The sequence below is a fragment of the Molothrus aeneus genome, chromosome 7 (genome assembly GCF_037042795.1).
Source record: "Molothrus aeneus isolate 106 chromosome 7, BPBGC_Maene_1.0, whole genome shotgun sequence".
NCBI lineage: Eukaryota > Metazoa > Chordata > Aves > Passeriformes > Icteridae > Molothrus > Molothrus aeneus.
Window position 1 is genome coordinate 2,425,194 of NC_089652.1, and position 18,737 is coordinate 2,443,930.

General features: G+C 46.1%; 1 protein-coding gene across 1 annotated transcript in view; it reads right to left on the minus strand.

Moving 5' to 3' along the window:
* Positions 1–810: 810 nt before the first annotated feature.
* Positions 811–18,737, minus strand: part of NDUFA10 (NADH:ubiquinone oxidoreductase subunit A10) — a 29,375-nt gene continuing 11,448 nt past the window's right edge. The window contains exons 8-10 of the mRNA XM_066553218.1: positions 16,975–17,060; positions 11,231–11,339; positions 811–1,268 (exon numbers count right to left, since the gene is read on the minus strand). Of these exons, the coding sequence (XP_066409315.1) occupies positions 1,200–1,268; positions 11,231–11,339; positions 16,975–17,060 (264 nt within the window). The 3' untranslated portion in view covers positions 811–1,199. The remainder of the gene's footprint in view (positions 1,269–11,230; positions 11,340–16,974; positions 17,061–18,737) is intronic.

An 18,737-nucleotide genomic window follows, 5' to 3' on the forward strand; every position in this document is an offset into this window, starting at 1 on the left:
CTCTCCAGAGGAATCCTCAAAGCACAGCAGGTGCTCCTCTCATCCCCACAGCCCTCAGAGCTGGGAGATGGTGCTCTGGGCAGGTGGGGGAGGCTCACACTGCTCAGGATTTCACTGCACTGCCTGGGAGTCCTGAAGGATTCAGGCATCCCTTCCCAGAGGACAGATGGATGAGACATAAAACACAGAAGCAAAGCACCAGAGGATCAGCAGAAAGAGCCCCAGTTGTGTCCCACTGCTCCTGCATCCAGCACCTCAGCAGCCCCCGGGCTCTCATTAAGGGACTCTGCATACTGGTTTTGATACAGGAAGAGGCACAAGCAGGACTTGGCTGCTTAACTCCAAGGCACTGCCCTCAATTCTGGAATGCCTGGCAGCTCTTTTCCTCAGTGACTGAAGCAGTGAGCCCCGTGCTGGAAACGCAAAATTAACTGCAGCCTAAATCTGGACAGTGGTGCTTGAACCAATGCCAAGGGACCTCATTTCTGTGACTAGTACTAAATGAGTAATTTCTTTTAAAAAAACCCTTTCAACTTGGACTTTCAGGGACTTGCAAAAATAATAATTACACTTGTCTTTTATACCCAACAAACATTTCACTCTATAGTGGAATCAAAGCAAGAAGCTGTAAGTACAACTGCTGGCAATTATTTTGACTATTTTTTTAGAATTTTAAGCAGAGATTTTTGCTGTATTAATTGAGATAACTTATTTCCATCTCTCACTGAACTGCTTATGCTTTGCTGAGGTCCAGTCAGTGCCTTTCAGAACACATTGTTGCTTCTAATGAACCTCACAGAACACCACACGTGACAGAATAAGAAATTAATTTTGTGAGAGCCAGGAGGGTACAGGTTTAATTTCTCTTGAATCAGCAGAACAACACTAATCCTGGATAATAATGTGCCACAGTCTTGAGGAAGAGAAAATTCAGCTCTGATGTTGAGCCTGCCCCAGCTCACTTGGCTATCCCCCACACTGACTATCCAACATCCCTGAGGAACTCAGGGAAAAACAAACCAGAATAAAATGGTTTTCCTTCTGGGAGTCTGCTCCCTTCTGCTAGGGACAGGAAATGATTTAAGCAGTGTTTCCTTGGTGCTCCACAAGTGATGTGGAGCAGGTGCACTGAACGTGGTGGCTCCTCTTCCCTCAGGTCCTGTGGTCCATCCTGGCCAGGGCTCCAGCAGGAAAGGATTTCATTTCAGCCAGATCCACTTGTCCCCAACGTCAGCGTTGTAGCCTGGCCCATACTTGCGCCCAGGGAGCTAAAGAAAGCAGAAAGCTCAGTCAGAACTCTGGCCAGCCACTCCCCTCAAAGTTCTGAAGTGCCTCATGGGATCTACAGAACATGAAATACTCTTTTTACATTGTAATGATCAAACTCACAGAAAAATCAGGCTCTCAGAAAAGACTGAGCTGTGCAGCTGAAGGAGGGACTGCAAAAACCACTGTACAAAAGCCACAATAGATGTATGAAAATGAGGCCAATGAGCTCAGCACCACATTCCACCTGGATTCATCCAGCCCCTCCCAGCCTGAGTGAGATGGCTCCCCAAACTGTATCATGGAGGAGAGGAACTGAATGTCATTCCAAAATAGGCACACACATTATTAAATATATGAAATACTTCATGCATGAGATACCGAGTTAATTACCACGTTAAATTAAACTGTTCAAATGAAACTGCAGATTTAGCCTTCAAGAGCTGACTTATCTTCATTAAAGCAAAGACAGTATCTGCCTGCCTTCATCAGCAAAGTCAGGAACCACTTTTTGATGGAAAAACCCAAAGATTTTTGAAGCCTTTACCCAAATTTCAAGGATCCTGGGACCTAAGCAGCAGCCTGTGAGTCTCAGTGCTGAAGTACTGCCCTTTGGAAGGTACTGACCATGACCTGGAATGCCAGAGGTGGTGAGATCCTGGTTCCAAAAGCAGAATCCACCTCCAGAACATCCATTCCTACCTCCAGGAACCAAAAAGAAATGGAACAGAACACCTCAGAGCTCCAATATTGGACCCAAGAAGCAAAGCACCAGAAAAACCCAATGAGTTTGGTGAGAAAGGCTGAAGCCAGCAAAGATGCTGTAATCAAACCCTTCCTTTAAAAATAAGCTATCTGCTGGCAGCCTCTCCAAGTAATTAAGCACAGATCATCTGCTCTGTCTCCAAACAAACACTGGTTTCACACAAGACCCCAGACTTGTCCTGAGGATTTTTCCTTTCCAAAAAAACATGTAAGAGGATCCTATCGGGGACAGCTGCCCCTGCAGAGAGAAGCAAGATGCACTCTTGATAAAATCTGTACTCAGGCCACAAAAATGAACTATTTAATAAAAGATGAAGCCTGTTGTTTTGAGGAAGGGGAACTGTGTTTATATTCACTCAAATGTCAAAAAACAAGACACTTCTTTCCCTAAAAATCAAGCTGACAGAAGACCTGACCTCCTCCACAAGACACTCCCCCACCCTGCCTTGTCACAAACCATTTGTGAGCAGTTTTTCTGAGCTTTTTCAATTAATGTCCTGTCTAAACATCTGCAGAAACCACACAGTCCTGTTGAGAGTTCCCCCCACTGAGCAAAGAGGAGATGGGAGATGAAAATAAATTATTACTACCTCTGCCCCATGGATTTCCAGCAGTGAGCCAGGGAGGACATGAGACCTCCTGTGACTAGCCTGTGACACAAAAACAGCTCTCCCTGGTCCTCTCCAGGCAGCACATAATTGGCCCTTTGATACTTGAAGAGATTCCCAGATAAGCAGATTATTAAAGCAACAGGAGATCTCTGGGAAAATACAGCAGTTTACAGTTTTGTTTCTGGGTACATCTGCCCTCTTTAAAAAGCTACAATATCAACCCCAACAGAATTCAAATTCATTGTCCAAAACAAATTCCCTGGGTGCCTTTGGTTAAAGACATGCAAGACATCAAAGCAAGTGTTGTAAGTATTCATCCATAACTCCATCATTCACAGTGGGCCTTGGCAAAGGCAGGACAGTTTGGGGATTTGTTACAGCTAAGCTTTCAAAATAGCCAAAAAGAAAAAGGGAAGAGGCAAGTAAACAACTCCCATCTTACCTAGGAAGCAGGAGGATGGGAATTGATGCTCTGTGCACAAGTGACACAGGCCACTTTGCCAAAGTCTGCTCTTCAAATCCCACATTGTCCAGCTGTGACTGCAGTAAAGGAGCTGCACGGCTGGAACAGGGCAGGATTCTGCAGAGAGGAGTGGCAGGAGCAGCAGGGAAGATGTGGGGATGCAGGGCAAGGAGGAAGATGTGCTGGTTCTGGGTAGGCTGGTGCTCTAAAGTGCACCCAGCTGAAATTGCCAGGCTGCTCTTGGCCAGCACAAGGGCAGGGATGGAAATCAGAGAGCAGCCCTGAGGCTGCTGGGTTTGTCTAGGCTGGGCAGCCTGGCTGCAAGAGATGATGGAAAGGAGACAGGAAAAAGCTCTATGGGACTTGCCAGCAGCTGAGCCAACAGAGAGGGACTGAATATTCACCTTCTCTTGCAGTACAAGCTCCCTGCAAGTGTCCCAGGCCAGGCTGGAGGTGGAAGGTGCCCCTGCCCATGGCAGGGGGGCTGAGATGAGATTTAAGGTCCCTTCCAACCCAACCCATTTTCCACAATTTGCTGATCACAGAGGTCCCACCAGGCAGCCCCAAGAGCTCCCCCACATCCCTGCAGCAGGAGGCAAGGCTGAGCTCCTGCCAGGTCACCAAGGAACAGATTTTTCCACTCCATGGAAACTGAGTGAGAATGAAGCCTTGGCCTGCTGCATTACACTCCACAGAGCCCAAAAGTTGGCAGTGAGGATTATTTCCAGAGGGATGGGATAAAATCCACCACACAAGAGCACAAAACTCCCTGAAATGAGCTGAACCCAAAGGTAGAGCCAGCTCAAAGGCATCAAACTGCTCAACTTTAAAAGAGCATTAGGAAAAGAGATGAAAACAAGACCCCCTCATCAGTTAAATTAAGAACCTGCCACAGAAGTGCCTGTCAAAACCATAAACATGATGAAAAGCCCTATAAAGTAGCAGAGGCTGTGGAAGAGCAGCAAGCAGCTCCAGCCAGCTGCTTGCTCCAGACCATTCCACAGCAGGCACGTGCAGGTAGAGCTCTGGAGGGCTCTAACCACCTGGAAAGGCTATTGAGGAAGAGGCTGCCTTGTTTTCCAGCCTTTGGGGAGCAAAGAGAATTCCCATTATTGCCTGCTATTCCTGCACTGCTCTGTGCTGATGGCTGGGCTCCACAGCTCCAGGAGCTCTATAAATAGCCTGCTTGGAGCAGCACTGATCAAAGAGCACTTAAAAGCAGAGTCATTGCTCTGGGAGCAGGGCTCATTCATCAATATCCCGAGGCTGTTTAGAACAGCCACAATAACAGCCCCTGCCATCCCTGCTGGGAGCAGATTCCTGCTTCCTACAGGAGAAATCCTCCCTTCCAAAGGGCTGACAGTGCTGTAGGCACGCAGCTAAAATCTGAGAGAATCTGAGAACATGGAGCTGCAGATATTGGCTGGATTCTAGGAGGGTTTGGTTCCTGAGTGACAATAGGAAACAGCCTCAAAATAAATCAGGGGACATTGAAATCAGATATTAGGGAAAAAATTCTTCATGGAAAGGGCTGTGACCCTTGGCACAGGCTGCCCAGGAGTCCCCATCCCTAGAGGGATTCAAAAGCCATGTGGATGTGGCACCTGGGGACATGGGCTGGTGGTGGCCTTGGCACTGCTGGGTTTAAGTTGGACTCAATGATCTCTGGATCACTGATCCTGTGCCCCAGAGCAGCAGTTAAAGCAAGGAAGGGGAACAATTTCCCCTCCAAACACACATCTGAGGTGTGCATGGCTTGGTTCACAAAGGCCTGGCTCAGATGTTTGTTATAGCCTCACTCCTGCCATCCCTTACTTAAATAAAGCCCTCAATGCTGTTAACATCCATCACAGCCCAAAAAACAAGAGCACCCAAAAGTTTTTCTGAATTGAGGCTAAAACAATTCCAGTTTGCTGGAACTGTTCAATGACTGCTGTCCTGCCCTTCATTCATTCACTAAAAAAAACAGACAATAAAAATCCTTTGGAAAGAGAAGTGCCCATAAGAGGATCAGTTATCCACTAGAGAGTGCAGGGAAAAGCCAAGGAAATAATCCAAGCCACACAGCACAGTTAAACACCTCAAACTGACTCTACTTCACAGTGTAAGATCCATGGAGATGCTACCCCTCTATTAAATTATATTCCAATTAATTTTAATTTAATAGAGATCTACCCTGGGGATCACACCCCTCCACAGGTATGGGATTAAGAGGGGTTTGGGAAAGGGAGATGTGCTCCCACATCAAAAAATGTTTCCTTTCACATGGACAGACTATCAAGTTGAAAATGGATTATTTAATCCAGTGAGATTTGACTGTCTTCTTGATTCACAGAGGCACCCAGTGCCTGGGACAGCAGAGGCCATCACCTAAAATAAAAAAGACACAACCCCCAAACCCAAGATTTGAGACAAGGTCTGTCAGGCTCTTTCCCTACTGTTTCTGAGACAGATATCCCTGCCAACTGTCCATGATACTTTTCAGGGCAAGCAGGGTGGAAAAGCTGCCTGTTCCTAAAGAGGGGATGCTCTCACACTCTCTCTATATGGACAGGATTGGTGAGAGCAGAGGACAAGTGGGAAGGTGGGAAGAGGAGCAGATCCAGGTATCCTTGAGCAACAGCTCTGTCATTCCCAGGTTTTTGTTATTCCTCAGGTTCTTTTGGTCTTACTGATACCTAGCTAGGCAACATTTTGTTACTTTAGAAAGGGCTAAAACTATTTCTGCAGAGATAAAACAGAAAAAACAACAACCCTTAAATGAAGCCTCTTCTAATTTATTGTGTGTCTGTTTTCCTTCCTTCCTGGATTCAAGAGCAGATAGGGCTGGGCATTACAGCTGTCAAACACCTCCTTTAAAACTGAATTAGGAAAGGAGATCTTGATCCTAAAAAGAATGAAAGCTTCATCAAGCCAAGAAAAAAAAATGGCAGGAGAGAAAAAACAGAAGGTTCTATCAAAGGCAGCAGCTATGGCAACGATCGCAAACATGGAGAAGGAAAGATATCCTAAGCTCCCTGCTCCTGCAAAGGCAAGAGTTGATCCTGTTGTTGATCCAGATTTTGGCTTTCTGAAGCTCAAGCATTCCTTTTGTAGCTCTTCCAGGAGATTTTTATGTTAAGAGGTCCCTGCACCCTCAGCAGAGATGGGGAGCTAAGGGCCCTGTGCTTGCCAGGGGCCACCCTCAGCCCCACAGCTGCCAAGAAGGGCCAGAGCAGCTCCTGAGCCCCTCAAGCCTGGAGAGCCTTCCCTTAACAGCCTCCCTCTGGGGCTGGCTGTGATTTCCCACTGCAAACACAAGCTCTTCCAGCACTCCCAGTGCTGGGTTGTGGGACAGAGCTGACTCATGCTGCAGGCTCACCTTCCACCACTCAAAGCTACTGCCCTGCAACCCCTCCAGCCTGGAGGCATGGCAGACATTGGAATGGAAAAGAATGATGAAAAGCCTGGGAAAAGAGTGTGGGATTCCCCTCCCCTCTTCCCTGCTTGCTGCTACCCAGGACTGCAGGGCCCTGCCAGCCACACATTCCCAAGCCCTGGGGCAGAAGGGAGGAGGATGAGGAGCAGGGCACAAGGAGGAAGTAAGGCCAGGCAGCTGAGCTGTGCAGCTGCTGTGGAAGGAGCTGGACTGCACCTCCCAGCAGCAGCCAGGACTTTGATCTGCTCGAGCTCTCCTTGCCTCATGCTCAGCATCCCTATATTCCAAAAGCAGCCTTCCACCAAGGAAAACAGGGAGGGAATTAAAATGAGAGCCTTGTCTTACCTTTCCATGGCACAGGACAAGGAGCAATCACCTCACACTGCCACAGGGCAGGGTTAGATGGGACATTGGGAAGAAATCCTCCCCTGGCAGGGTGGGGAGGCCCTGGCACAGGGTGCCCAGAGCAGCTGCGGCCGCCCCTGGATCCCTATCCAAGGCCAGGTTGGACACTGGGGCTTGGAGCAACCTGGGATAGTGGAAGTTGTCCCTGCCCATGGCAGGGGGTGGGAATGAGATGAGTTTTAAGGTCCCTTTCAACTCAAAGCATTCTGTGGTTCTTTGATTCTCCAAATTCCAGCAAACAGCTGCACTTTTATGTACACAGAAAAGCACACGCACGTCAGAGCCGCCGTTTTCCCCACTCCAGGAGATGCAGCAGGAGTGTGAAGTACATCAGCACATTATTTAAGTACACTGATTCCATTAAACAGAGCCATTTGTTTTCATCTCCACTGCAAACACATCTGCCTAAGTGCTCCAGCTCTCCAGCTCCACAGGGCGCACACACAGAGTTTGGAGCATTATCCCTGGGGATTGTGTGCACTTGGAAGAAAGGCAGAGAGATACAGCAGTTGTTAAGGGAATAAAAAAAGGGTAGTCAAGCCTTTACTAGTCTGACAGTTCCTAAAATAATGTTGCTTCCCTGAAGAATGAACGTGCTTATCTCTGATCTACAGAACCTGACTGAAAGGTTGCTTTTCCCTTGCCAGAAGAGCATCCTTAGAAGTTGCTGAATGCCTGAGCAGAGCTGCTGGACCCTGCCAGAGGACTTCATGGTATAAGAAGGCTGCAGAAAGCCACCTCCTCACACATGAAAAGAGCCCTTACAGAAGAAATTTAGAGGATATACATTTAAAAAAGCGAGTTTTGAGTATTTGGAACTGTATGTGGCCACCTCATTATTTTGTGGAAAAGCACACATACTAAAATCTTGAACTCTGATGAGTGTTCCTTCCTCCTCCTTCTTCGTTGCTTCTAATGAATATTTTGAACAAAACCCAGCTTCTACCTGGAATTTGTAACTCCCTGAAAACCACCATTATTAGGCAGCATGAATTGTGTGCACGGAGCTCTGAAAAGCACAGCAGTTTGCTGCCTATTGGAGAGATCAAGGATTTAGGAGTAGTTACAGGGGGAAAAATCCCCTATGCAAATCATTCTATTTATGTGGTAAACATCATTACACCAACTTTAAAAGCACACATTTCCCACAAGGAAAAGTTAAACTTCTGTAATTATCCCATAATTAAGCCTTTACTCACAAGTCAGCCTAAACTTTTACTTGCAAGTGAGCCTAAACCCTTTATCTTCAAATGCCAAAGCAGCACAGCTGTGACCATTCCTGCACAGCCATGGGCAAGGCAGGGGCCAGTGATTCCCTCTTTATAGACCAAACAATCTCCCAGCCCAAATCTGTGAGTCTGGAAGCTCATCTGCTCTCTGTGCCTGTGCTGCTTGGCCTCTTGCTCCATCACCTCTGCACAGGAGCCTTGCCTGAGAAAAAAAAAATTCAACCTTTCATTTGCTAAACAAAGTTGGAAGGTAAAAAAAAACAACCAAAAACCCAGATCTTCAAAGTTTCAGCACAAAGAATGCAATCCTCAGAACATAAAACAGCAGGTGGGGCTGGCTTTGTGCTTCCCCTTCCAGTAGCTGATGGAAAACAGGAAAACTCAGCATCTTTTGCATTGTGCACCATCCCTGTACACCCCCCACACCACTGAAGGATTACAAGTATCCAAGCACTTAGGAGAGAGAAAATGAGTATCAAAGTAGCCTAAATTTAACAGAATACTTCCTGAAACAAGCAACTCCTCCTGATTCCAAAGGACATTATCACTTTCCACAGCACTTTCCTGAATCAGGGCCTACAAACAAGGCTGCAGAAGGGAGATTATATTTTGGCAATGCTTTTTTTTGCTCAGCTTCAGCTGTCAACTAACTGGCATGGAGCAGAGCCATCCAAGAGCACAGCTTTCCTTCCCAGGTACCCATATTCCCACTCCCAAGCATCCTTTTGCTACATCTGCAAGGCAAGTCAAAAAATTTCTCCTGGCAGCCAGTTACTGGATGAGCCAGGACATTCTCAGTTTCCTGGCAGCACAAAGAGCATGTGCTGCTGTACAGCCAGAGGAAAAAAGGCTTTCAGAAGTCTCACCCCAGGCTCTCAGCACACAGCACCGAGGTCACATCTAGCTGTGTGTCAGGCAGCCTCAGTAATTCCCAGCTCCACTGCAAAGGGACATGGCAGCCCAAAAAAAGCCCTCTCATCTCAGGGAAGAAAGGCACAGGCAGTGCAGATGGATGCTGTGAGCTAGAGACGAGTCATGCAGCAGATCCTGCTCAAATCTGTGCTGCACAGCACAGGCAGCTCCTGGAGGGAAGGGCTCCAACAATCCTCAGCCCGAGCTTGAAGTTTTGGATTTAAGAATGTGACAGCATGAGGAGGAAATTCTGAGAGCAATTTCTCAGGGAGTTTTCAAATCCATTAGATAACCTCAGATGTTTTCTGCTACTTTAACCTTTAGCTTTAGCCCCTTTTACAAGCTAGAAAGGTCACATCTCAAATGAGGCAGAACAGTGTGAACCCAGGAGCCTCTCCACTACACAGCCAGCCGAGGAGGAACAAATTACTGGAATATTCTGTCCATTCCAGAAGAAAACATTGGTGGATCAGTTTCCAAACAAGTCCATCAATCTGTAGCTTACATTTTAATCTCAGTAAGAGACTGTATACTACCAAGAAAAGAAAAACGATAGGGTTTGGATTATGCAAATCATGGCTTCTAACAATTTATATTGTATATTCCTCCCTTTGTCTTCAGGACTGCTTGGAAAATAATAAGATGCAGTGGCAGGGATGATTCCAACCCAACTGGAAAACAGAGGCTCACCTGGAACTCTGGCCACTCAGCATTAATTACCATCAGCTCCACAACTTCTCCAAGGACCTTCTCCAGTATCTGGGCCTTAGGCAAGGGAGAGGACCCCATGCCAGGGAAGCACAGAGCAGCACGAGGGCAGAGCTCCGGGGGGATTGGACGCTGCTGTCTCCAGAAGCAGCAAGGCAGGAGCTAATTAAAACCCTGTGTGGGAGCCTGCATGAGGTGTATGAGAGCACTGGGCACAACAGGCTTTGGATGTGTGCCCACGTGCAGAAACACTCTATTTAAAGCAACAGCACTTTAGGGAAGCGAGGCAGCATTCATTCCTCCTCTGAAAAAACATCCCCTCCCTCAGCATTCGATAAGGACTCGCCATGGGTTTCCAATTTTCTTGTTTGACTTAAGGGAGTCTTTTTAAGATTTCAGAGGCCAAAGACTCATCAGGGCACAAGAAACAGAAACAAATGAAAACCATTTATCCTTTAGTCCACATTTAAAGATGAAAAAAACCAAATAAAAAAAAATATCAGCTTATGAAACAAACTAATTGCTTCATTATTCCCCTTGGGGGGAAGCTAGACTTCAAAAAAGGTGGGGATTTGGGCAAAATGCACAAGTTCCCAGGAGCAATGGGCAGGAGGGTGGCAGGCAGGGTGTCCCCAGCAGTGAGGAGCCCCCTGACCACTACCTACCTCTAGACAACAGATAATGTAATGGTTGCTGGACATAATTATTTTATCATTTATTAGGAACTAATATTTAAATCCCATTTTACGCATTCATTTTTTTATCTTGACTTTTTAAAAATTAAATAATTAAACCACATATCCCTACATTATCCAAATCATTTATCATCAATACACTTTCAATTAACCTTCCTCTATATTTCCTAGTGCCAAAACCAATAACCAACTGTCATCATCACTCCATAACCAACACCTAAACAAACACAGAATTAACCCCAGAACTTACCACCCTCAAAAAAAACCAAACAAAAATACAAACCATGATCATAAATCATCAACCAATCATCCACCAAATTTTATGTTCTTGTAGCTTATAAAAAGCATGACACTGCTGTCCCGAGCAGTGAGGAGCCCCTGGCCGTGTCCCCAGCAGTGAGGAGCCCCCTGGCCGTGTCCCCAGCTGTGTCCCCAGCAGTGAGGAGCCCCTGGCCGTGTCCCCAGCAGTGAGGAGCCCCTGGCCGTGTCCCCAGCTGTGTCCCCAGCCGTGTCCCCAGCTGTGAGGAGCCCCCTGGCCGTGTCCCCAGCAGTGAGGAGCCCCCTGGCTGTGTCCCCAGCAGTGAGGAGCCCCCGGCCGTGTCCCCAGCAGTGAGGAGCCCCTGGCCGTGTCCCCAGCAGTGAGGAGCCCCCTGGCCATGTCCCCAGCTGTGTCCCCAGCTGTGAGGAGCCCCCTGACCATGTCCCCAGCAGTGAGGAGCCCCCTGGCCGTGTCCCCAGGTGTCCCCAGCAGCACTCACCGCCCGGTACTCGTAGTAGATCCTGTCGTACTCGGTGCCGCCGATGGTGATCTCGGGGATGAAGCGCGGGATGGACACGGAATCCATCACTGCAGCCTTGTCCTGCACGCTGAGGGAAACAGGAGCACTCAGGTCACACCCTGCCCCAGCAACAGCCAAATGTTGTACCCAGAGAAGCTGTGGCTGCCCCATCACTGGAAATATTCCAGGCCAAGCTGGATGGAGCAACCTGATCCAGTGGAAGGTGTCCCTGCCCATGGCACGGGGTGGACAGCCAGGGCTTTAAGGACCCTGCCAACCCAAACCATTCTAGGATTCTTCATTATCCTCATCTATGATTTTGTGTTAAATAAAGCTTCCAAAGATTTGGGCTGTTTTCCAAACATTTATCCTTCTCCTTACAAATCTATGATGTATTGCCCCTCATCCATGCCTCCAGTTTGCTCCTGCTCCAACTTCCTGCTTCTCCATTTCCCCTCCCAGGTTCATCCTCCTTGGAGATGCTCCATCATTCCTGGGACCCTTCTCCATGAATCCCCTCTGACTTTTTTGCTTTCTATAAAAGCAGTGTAAAACCCAGTGGTTTTACTGAATGCCACACACTACCCTGCTAAATTCCCATCCTAAATGGACCAGTACTGAGACAGTGAGAGGGTCTGGAAGGGGGCAGTGCCTCCAGCATCCTGCCTTGGAATACCTGGAGGAAGCTGCAGCAGCTCCAGTGATAGATCTTAGAATCCACCACTTTGCACAGCACCAGCACTTCAGATATCCCAAATTTAAAATGCCTGAGAAACTGCTAGAAAGCCTCCTGCTGCCTGTGGTTATCCACAGGCCAACAGTGCCACCTGCACGTGGCTGGCAAAAACACATCCCTTCCCAGTCAGCACTGACCAAACCCTAAATCCAACACCAGAAACTCTGCAAATTGGGTTGTTTTCAGTGAATTACATTTCTCAGTAAATGCTGACATGCACATCAAGCACATGCCCTGAGCAAAGCAAAGTTCATTGTCTTTGAGCAATAATTTTTACCCCCAAATCATAAATTTTGGGACCTTTCCTCCCAGCAGTGAAGAGTTCCAGCAAGTGAACTGGTTTGCTAACATACCCTGATATTCACTCTGTAAACTGTCCCAGTACAGACAGATTTGTAAGGAAATACAAAAACCCAGTGGAAGTTCAGATGGGAGAAGGTGAGGATAAATGCCCCCTTTTCCAAGATCAGGATCAACACCAAAGATGCTTCCTATAAACTAGAACAACATTTAACTTCAACAACATTAAATGTGTATTTCACATGCTGAGAGGCACAAAAGGGAGTCCAGGCAGAGATAAAGCATAACATCACACACAGAGATAAGGTTTTGTGCTCATCAACTCTGCAGTGAATCCACTCCTTCCCAGATCTCAGCCAAGTGGCCATTTGGAAAGGACAATTCCCAGGCACAATTAATTTTAGTTAAGGGCCAAATGACAAACTTGCTGCTCCCAAAATTTCTTTGCACAAGAAAATAATGAAAGCTATTGATGGCTTCTCTGTGTTCTCTGCACCAGAAATAACTGGAATACTAAGCAAAAGCACACCCAAAGACACCTGCCACAACAATGTCTAACCACAAAACCACAGCCACTTGCCAGGACTAATTCCCTGCTCAGCAGGAAGCACTTACAGACACCTTTTATGTTTCTTTCGTTTTCTTTCTCTCCCCCAGCAGAAAATCATCACTATTTGTTCTTTTCTGACCCTTTACCAGACTTTCCTGAAGGAGCTCTCAGCATGCAGCACCTTGCCAAAGATGCAAGGTGGGGTAAGGGAAGGAAACCGGTTAGAAAAAAATAAATAAACCAGGCAACCCAACAAAAACCACCTGAGTTTGCATAGCCTGGGCTGTGATTTCTCAACACCTCATGTTGGCATAGTCACAAAAACTCAAGTAACAAGAGAGACCTAAAAGCATTCACTGGCCTAAAAGCCAACACCACGAAACCATTCCAGTTAAGTTCTGTGTTGATAGAGGAAATTAACATTCCTCCTTCTGCCAAAGGGACTCCAATTCCCTCATTTAGGCAGGCAGAACAGATATGGCATGGCCAAAGTGAGGCACAGCCACTCCCCTGGTGAGCAAACACTCAACATCAACATCAAGAACAAAAAAAAAACTTCCAAAAAAAAGCAGGTCTGTAAGAAAAGGGGAGAAGGTGCAACAACAGCTCTTCAAACCTAGAAAAGCCACTGCAAAGAAGAAATCACAAAAGAAGTGTTTTAACTGCAGCAAAAAGATGGGGTGGACAGGGCTTGGAGCCACCTGGGATAGTGGAAGGTGTCCCTGCCCATGGCAGGGGGAGGGATGAGATGGGCTTCAAGGCTCCTTTCAATCCAAACCATTCTGGGATTTTATGGTGAAGAGAGAACCAAGGTGCTCAAGAAAATAGCTTCTAGCACCAGAAGTTCCACCATTAATAGTTCATGAGACTTTTGGAGTCTCCATGACAGAAGTTTCAAAGCCAGGTCCAACACGTCTCTTGGACCTGTTCAGCCATTTAAACAGGGCCACTTCTTCCCTCTGCCAGGCAAAGCCTCACTGGGGAGCAGAGCTGCCAGCTTCTGAAGGAGCTGCAGGGACAGATCAGGTTTAGTTGTCTGAGGCAACAAGCACAGCAAGTTCCCCCCATGAGCTGATCAGAAACACAGGCAAGGCCACCCAGCCTGCAGCTCCTCCTCCCAAATGTATTTATTCTGCAATATGTGCAGACAGACAATTGTCACTGGGAAGGGCCCAGATAAAAAACATGCCTGAGACAGTGCAGGGGCAGCAGAGGAGCTCCCTGAGACATTTAAAAAGCCAGAATGGTTTCTGTAGGACTAAGCAGCTGGAGAGGAAGGGAAGATGTGAAGAACATCCTCTGGAACACACCTCCAGCTCCATAGCCAGAAATGCAGCCCTTTTTAACCTTTTCCCAAGATCCCACAGCCAGGCTGTGAGGGCAAGGGAGAGCAGTAAGGGCAGACAGGGAGAGAAAAGAGATCATTATGGCACTGATTGCCCATGGGCTGGGCTCACCGCTTTGATTAGCTGCATTTATCACTCAGAGGCCCTGCTGGGGTTTCCATGCATTACACCCTATACACGTGCAATAAAAAGTTCTCCTCAGCCCTGCTCACCCATCCCTGTCCCCCAGACACACTGGTACAAGCTGAGGCTGGAAGAGAACAGCAGGGCTGACAGCCCCAGCAGCTGGCAGGTCAGCAAAGGAAGCAACTGCAGATGGAAAACCAAGCAGGGCAGAACTTGGATTAGGTATTAGGGGAATGTCACAGACACATTTCATGAAAAATCCTTTCCTTAGAATTTTTTTCTCCTGAGAAGCTGAGAGGCTTCAGGAACAAAATGTAAACAATGGTTATCTGCTGCTGTGGAATGCAACAGGTGCATCTGTGATTGGTCTCATGTTGTTGTTTCTAATTAATGGCCAATCACAGTCAGCTGGCTTGGACTCTCTGTCCAAGACACAAGCCTTTGTTATTCTTTCTTTTTCTATTCTTAGCCAGCCTTCTGATTAAATCCTTTTATATTATATTCATTTAAAATAATAAATATAATTTATATTATAATATAAATAAATATAAAGAATATAAACAATATAAATAAATAATATAATAAATAATATAATTTATCTATAAATCCTTTTATATCATGTTTATTTATATTATATTCTGATGAAATCCCTTTATACTATTCTTTTAGTATAGCTTTACTATAATATATATTATAAAATAATAAATCAGCCTTCTGAAACACGGAGTCAACATTCTCATCTCTTCCCTCATCCCAAGACCCCTGTGAACACTGTCACAGGGGAAATTCCCTCACTGGAAGGGTGCTCAGGCATTGGAACAGGCAGTGATGGAATCACTGTCCTTGGAAGCGTTCCAGAGCCGTGTGGGTGTGGCACTTGGGGACATGGGCTCGGCAGCGAGGGGAGAATGGTGAACTCCATCATCTCAGAGGGCTTTTCCAACCTAAACGATCTGAAGTGGCTGCTGGAGCTGGCCAGGAACACCCAGGAGAGGGCAGCATGTGCCTGGGCACCTGGAGCCTGCAGGAAAAGCCCTTTCCAAAGGAGCAATGCACGTGGGCTTGGGATACCTGCCCATCTGAGGGGATCACAGGCTCCCTGGGCATTGGAAAAAGGGAGAAAAGCATCACCTTTAGGGCTCATGGACCCACACCCAGGCTGGGCATTGAATCCAGCACAGCTGGCCTGCAGCAGGCTCCCTGCCCCTTCTGGGGTTACCATGGGGGAAGAGCAGGTCCAAACACACACTTGTACTAAGAGGCTCTTCCCAGGCTGCCCAAGACACTGCTCAGGATTCCCTCACTCTGCTGAGCAAAGCATGAGCTCAAAATTGGCACAGGATGGGTTGTCACCCCTTTATCCATGCTCTGGCAGTCCAGCATAAAAAAAGATTCAAAAGCAAACTGCAGGAGCTGGGATCAATGCTCAGTGTAGGTCCACTCCACACAGGATATTTTATGAGTCTGTGGCTTAAATAAGCAGTTTATTGCATTCTGGGATCTTCAAACATCCCCATGTTTTTGCCAAAAGAATAAATAATTTCTTATTACCTACAGTGACAAGAGCCTTGGGCAGGAGACTCACCCCCCGCCAAGGTTCAATGAAAAATTGAGTCCTTAAAGCAGTTTATTCCCTTCTAAAATTGTGAAATAGAATTTTCATACATATATGTATCTTAACACACTGCTCTAATTGTAAGGTTTCCTTCAACTCCCTCCTACTCATCACAATTAATAATTCTTTCCTAATACCTGCAGTAGAAGTGTGGAGCTACAGGAAAACAAGCAACTTATTTCTTCTTTCAAAGGAAGTCTGATTGTGATCATTTGCTAGGGCCTAAGTCACCAGATGTTAACCTCCAATTACTACAAAGAAACCTCATCTTTGACACATAAAATGCACCCAAATCATGACTTGTTCTTCTCAGACACCACCCAGCACTGCTCTTCTGCAATCTATCTTCACTCCTTGATTAAAAAACCATACAATAGGAGCATGATCTCTATTTTTAGGAGTTATTTAAAGTAACAGCACAGAAAAGTAAAATGCAAGAAATATCACAAGTCTGCAAAAAAAGTTTAACTTGCTTCTCTGATGCCTGTCACAACGACACAAACTTAAGGGTACATATTCAATTTAAAAATCTGTGTTTCTATTAACCTGTGAGATGACCAGGAAATAATGAAAATAATATAACTCTTACATTTTGTTTTAAAAATGTAACTCTACTGAAATTTCCACCTGCACATTCAATATGAAGATGAAGTTGCAGCAAAATGGAGAGCCTGTCTCACTTCTGGCATTAACAAACAGCCTTACAAGTGCACCTATATTGTTTATATACATCTTTGTATTATATATAAACAAATTCAACATGATGCATTTGCAAAGAATTATTAAAATCAAATTAAATTCTATTCCAACAAGTTATTTTCCAGTGTCTGAGTCTGATCTCTTCCAACTGGGCAGACAAGGATCTTTGACAAAAACCACTCTTAAACTTGTCTGGAGCCTCTTGTCTCAACAACCAGCAGCAAAAATGCTACAGCATGATCCAGTGCAAGCACCAATATTACCAAATATAACCCCACTTTTAAAAACTCATGGCTTTGACCATTTTCCCTGGGATTTGACAGCTCAGTGGCTGGATGACATCACACTTACAAAAGTCTCAAGTGATGGAAAGAAACATCATCTTGCTCCTCCCATGGCCCCTTGTCAAACTTCAGGTACTCGATGTCTTCAATTACCTGAAATCAGAAAAGAAAGCTCACTAAGGGGTGGGAAAAAAAATCAATGAAATAATCAAAACAGGTTATGAAACAAATGAGAAAGGCTTCAGTGTGCTGAAGCTGTGGTAACAAGGAAAATGTCTAGAGATAACATGATCATCTCCCAGTTCTACTCCTGGAGGCTGCAGCCCTGCCAGGAGCACTGGGCACACATGTGGGGATCTCCTGACATCCTGTGCTTTCAGCTCTGGATGGCAGGGAATCAACTGGCTCAGAGGTGCCTTGCTGCCAAATTCCTACCAGAGCCAAGCCATCCTTCCTTAACCTGCCACTGGGGCTGAAAAGCCAAGAAGGTACAACCTCACCCTTGAGGGAGAATGAGGAGGAAATGGAGGTAAGTCTAAATTGAACTCATTTTTGCTACAAAAATAAAGTTTGGTCAGTTTTATTCCCAGAGAGGCTCAGTAACACATTCTCTGAGGCAGGGGAGCAGTGTGGCATCTAGCTCAGTGCTGTGTGGTTCACAGCACAGAAACAAAGGCACATTTCAGGCTGGAAAACTCAGGAGCTGCAGAGAGGAGTCCAAGGGCTCAGGATTTCACCAGCCACCAGGACCCAGCCATGCATGAAAGGAAAGGTAACACTCACAGCTCAGAACCCTTCAAATAAGCAATGCCAGCTCAGCAAATCATTCCTTCAGCATCCCCAAACTTATCAATCGCTGGTTTGAGCTTCACTTACAGCCTGGCTCCACTTGGAAACAGATTTTTGCTGCTCCAGGAGGTAATTGTTTATCACACCTGGCTGCCTGGAGCTGAGGGAAAGCTCAGCCCTAGTGTCAGGAAGATGCACTTCAGGTGCCTGATGAGGTGGAGACAGCACCTTGGAGCAACCTGGGAAGGAGTGCATTGTTACAGCTCCAAACATCCCTTTCCAGAGACCTTTTCCACGGGGAAAGGGTAAAGCTGAGGTTGTGACCAAATTCCTCATGGCACACTGTCAACCCGTTGACAGGTGAGCACATGTCACAATGAAGTGACAGAATGAGAAACAAAAAATCCTTGAGTTCTTTACATTAAATGCACTGCAATTATTCCCTGCCAACACTAAATCCCAGCTATTACCACTTCAAAAACGATAACCAAGTGCTATTACAAAGTGGCTTTGACTATAAAGACCCACTCTTACCAGAATTTTCATGGTAAGAAATAATTATTTGGACATGAGTGAATAAACACTTCTGAGGCACAAACTGCTGCAACATAACTCCAAGATAAGAGGACAAGAGGTGTAAGTTAAGTTTCTTCAAACAGCCATTATTTCTTTGAATTATTTAATTGACAAGCTGAACAAAAGCAATTCCTTCTCCACTCCACAGCAAGGCTTTGGAAACTCTGAACCTGGTAACAGCACTAATCAGAGTTGCTACAATGGGCTCACAATATGCTACAGGGGGAAAGGAATCTGTATTCAAATTAGTTTTGCTCACTGTTACCATCACATCAGAAAATCTCTCTCCCTCCCAGCAGCTCCTTAACAATGGCATCAGTTTCCCAACCAGGACAGAAGAACAAATTCTTAATTTATAAGGAATGCCCTGTCACCCCCCCAGGAATTATCAGCAAATATCCAAGGCTTTAAAAGAAATTAAACATACAACTAACTTTGTATTCCCAGTTTTACCCTCAAGCTAAA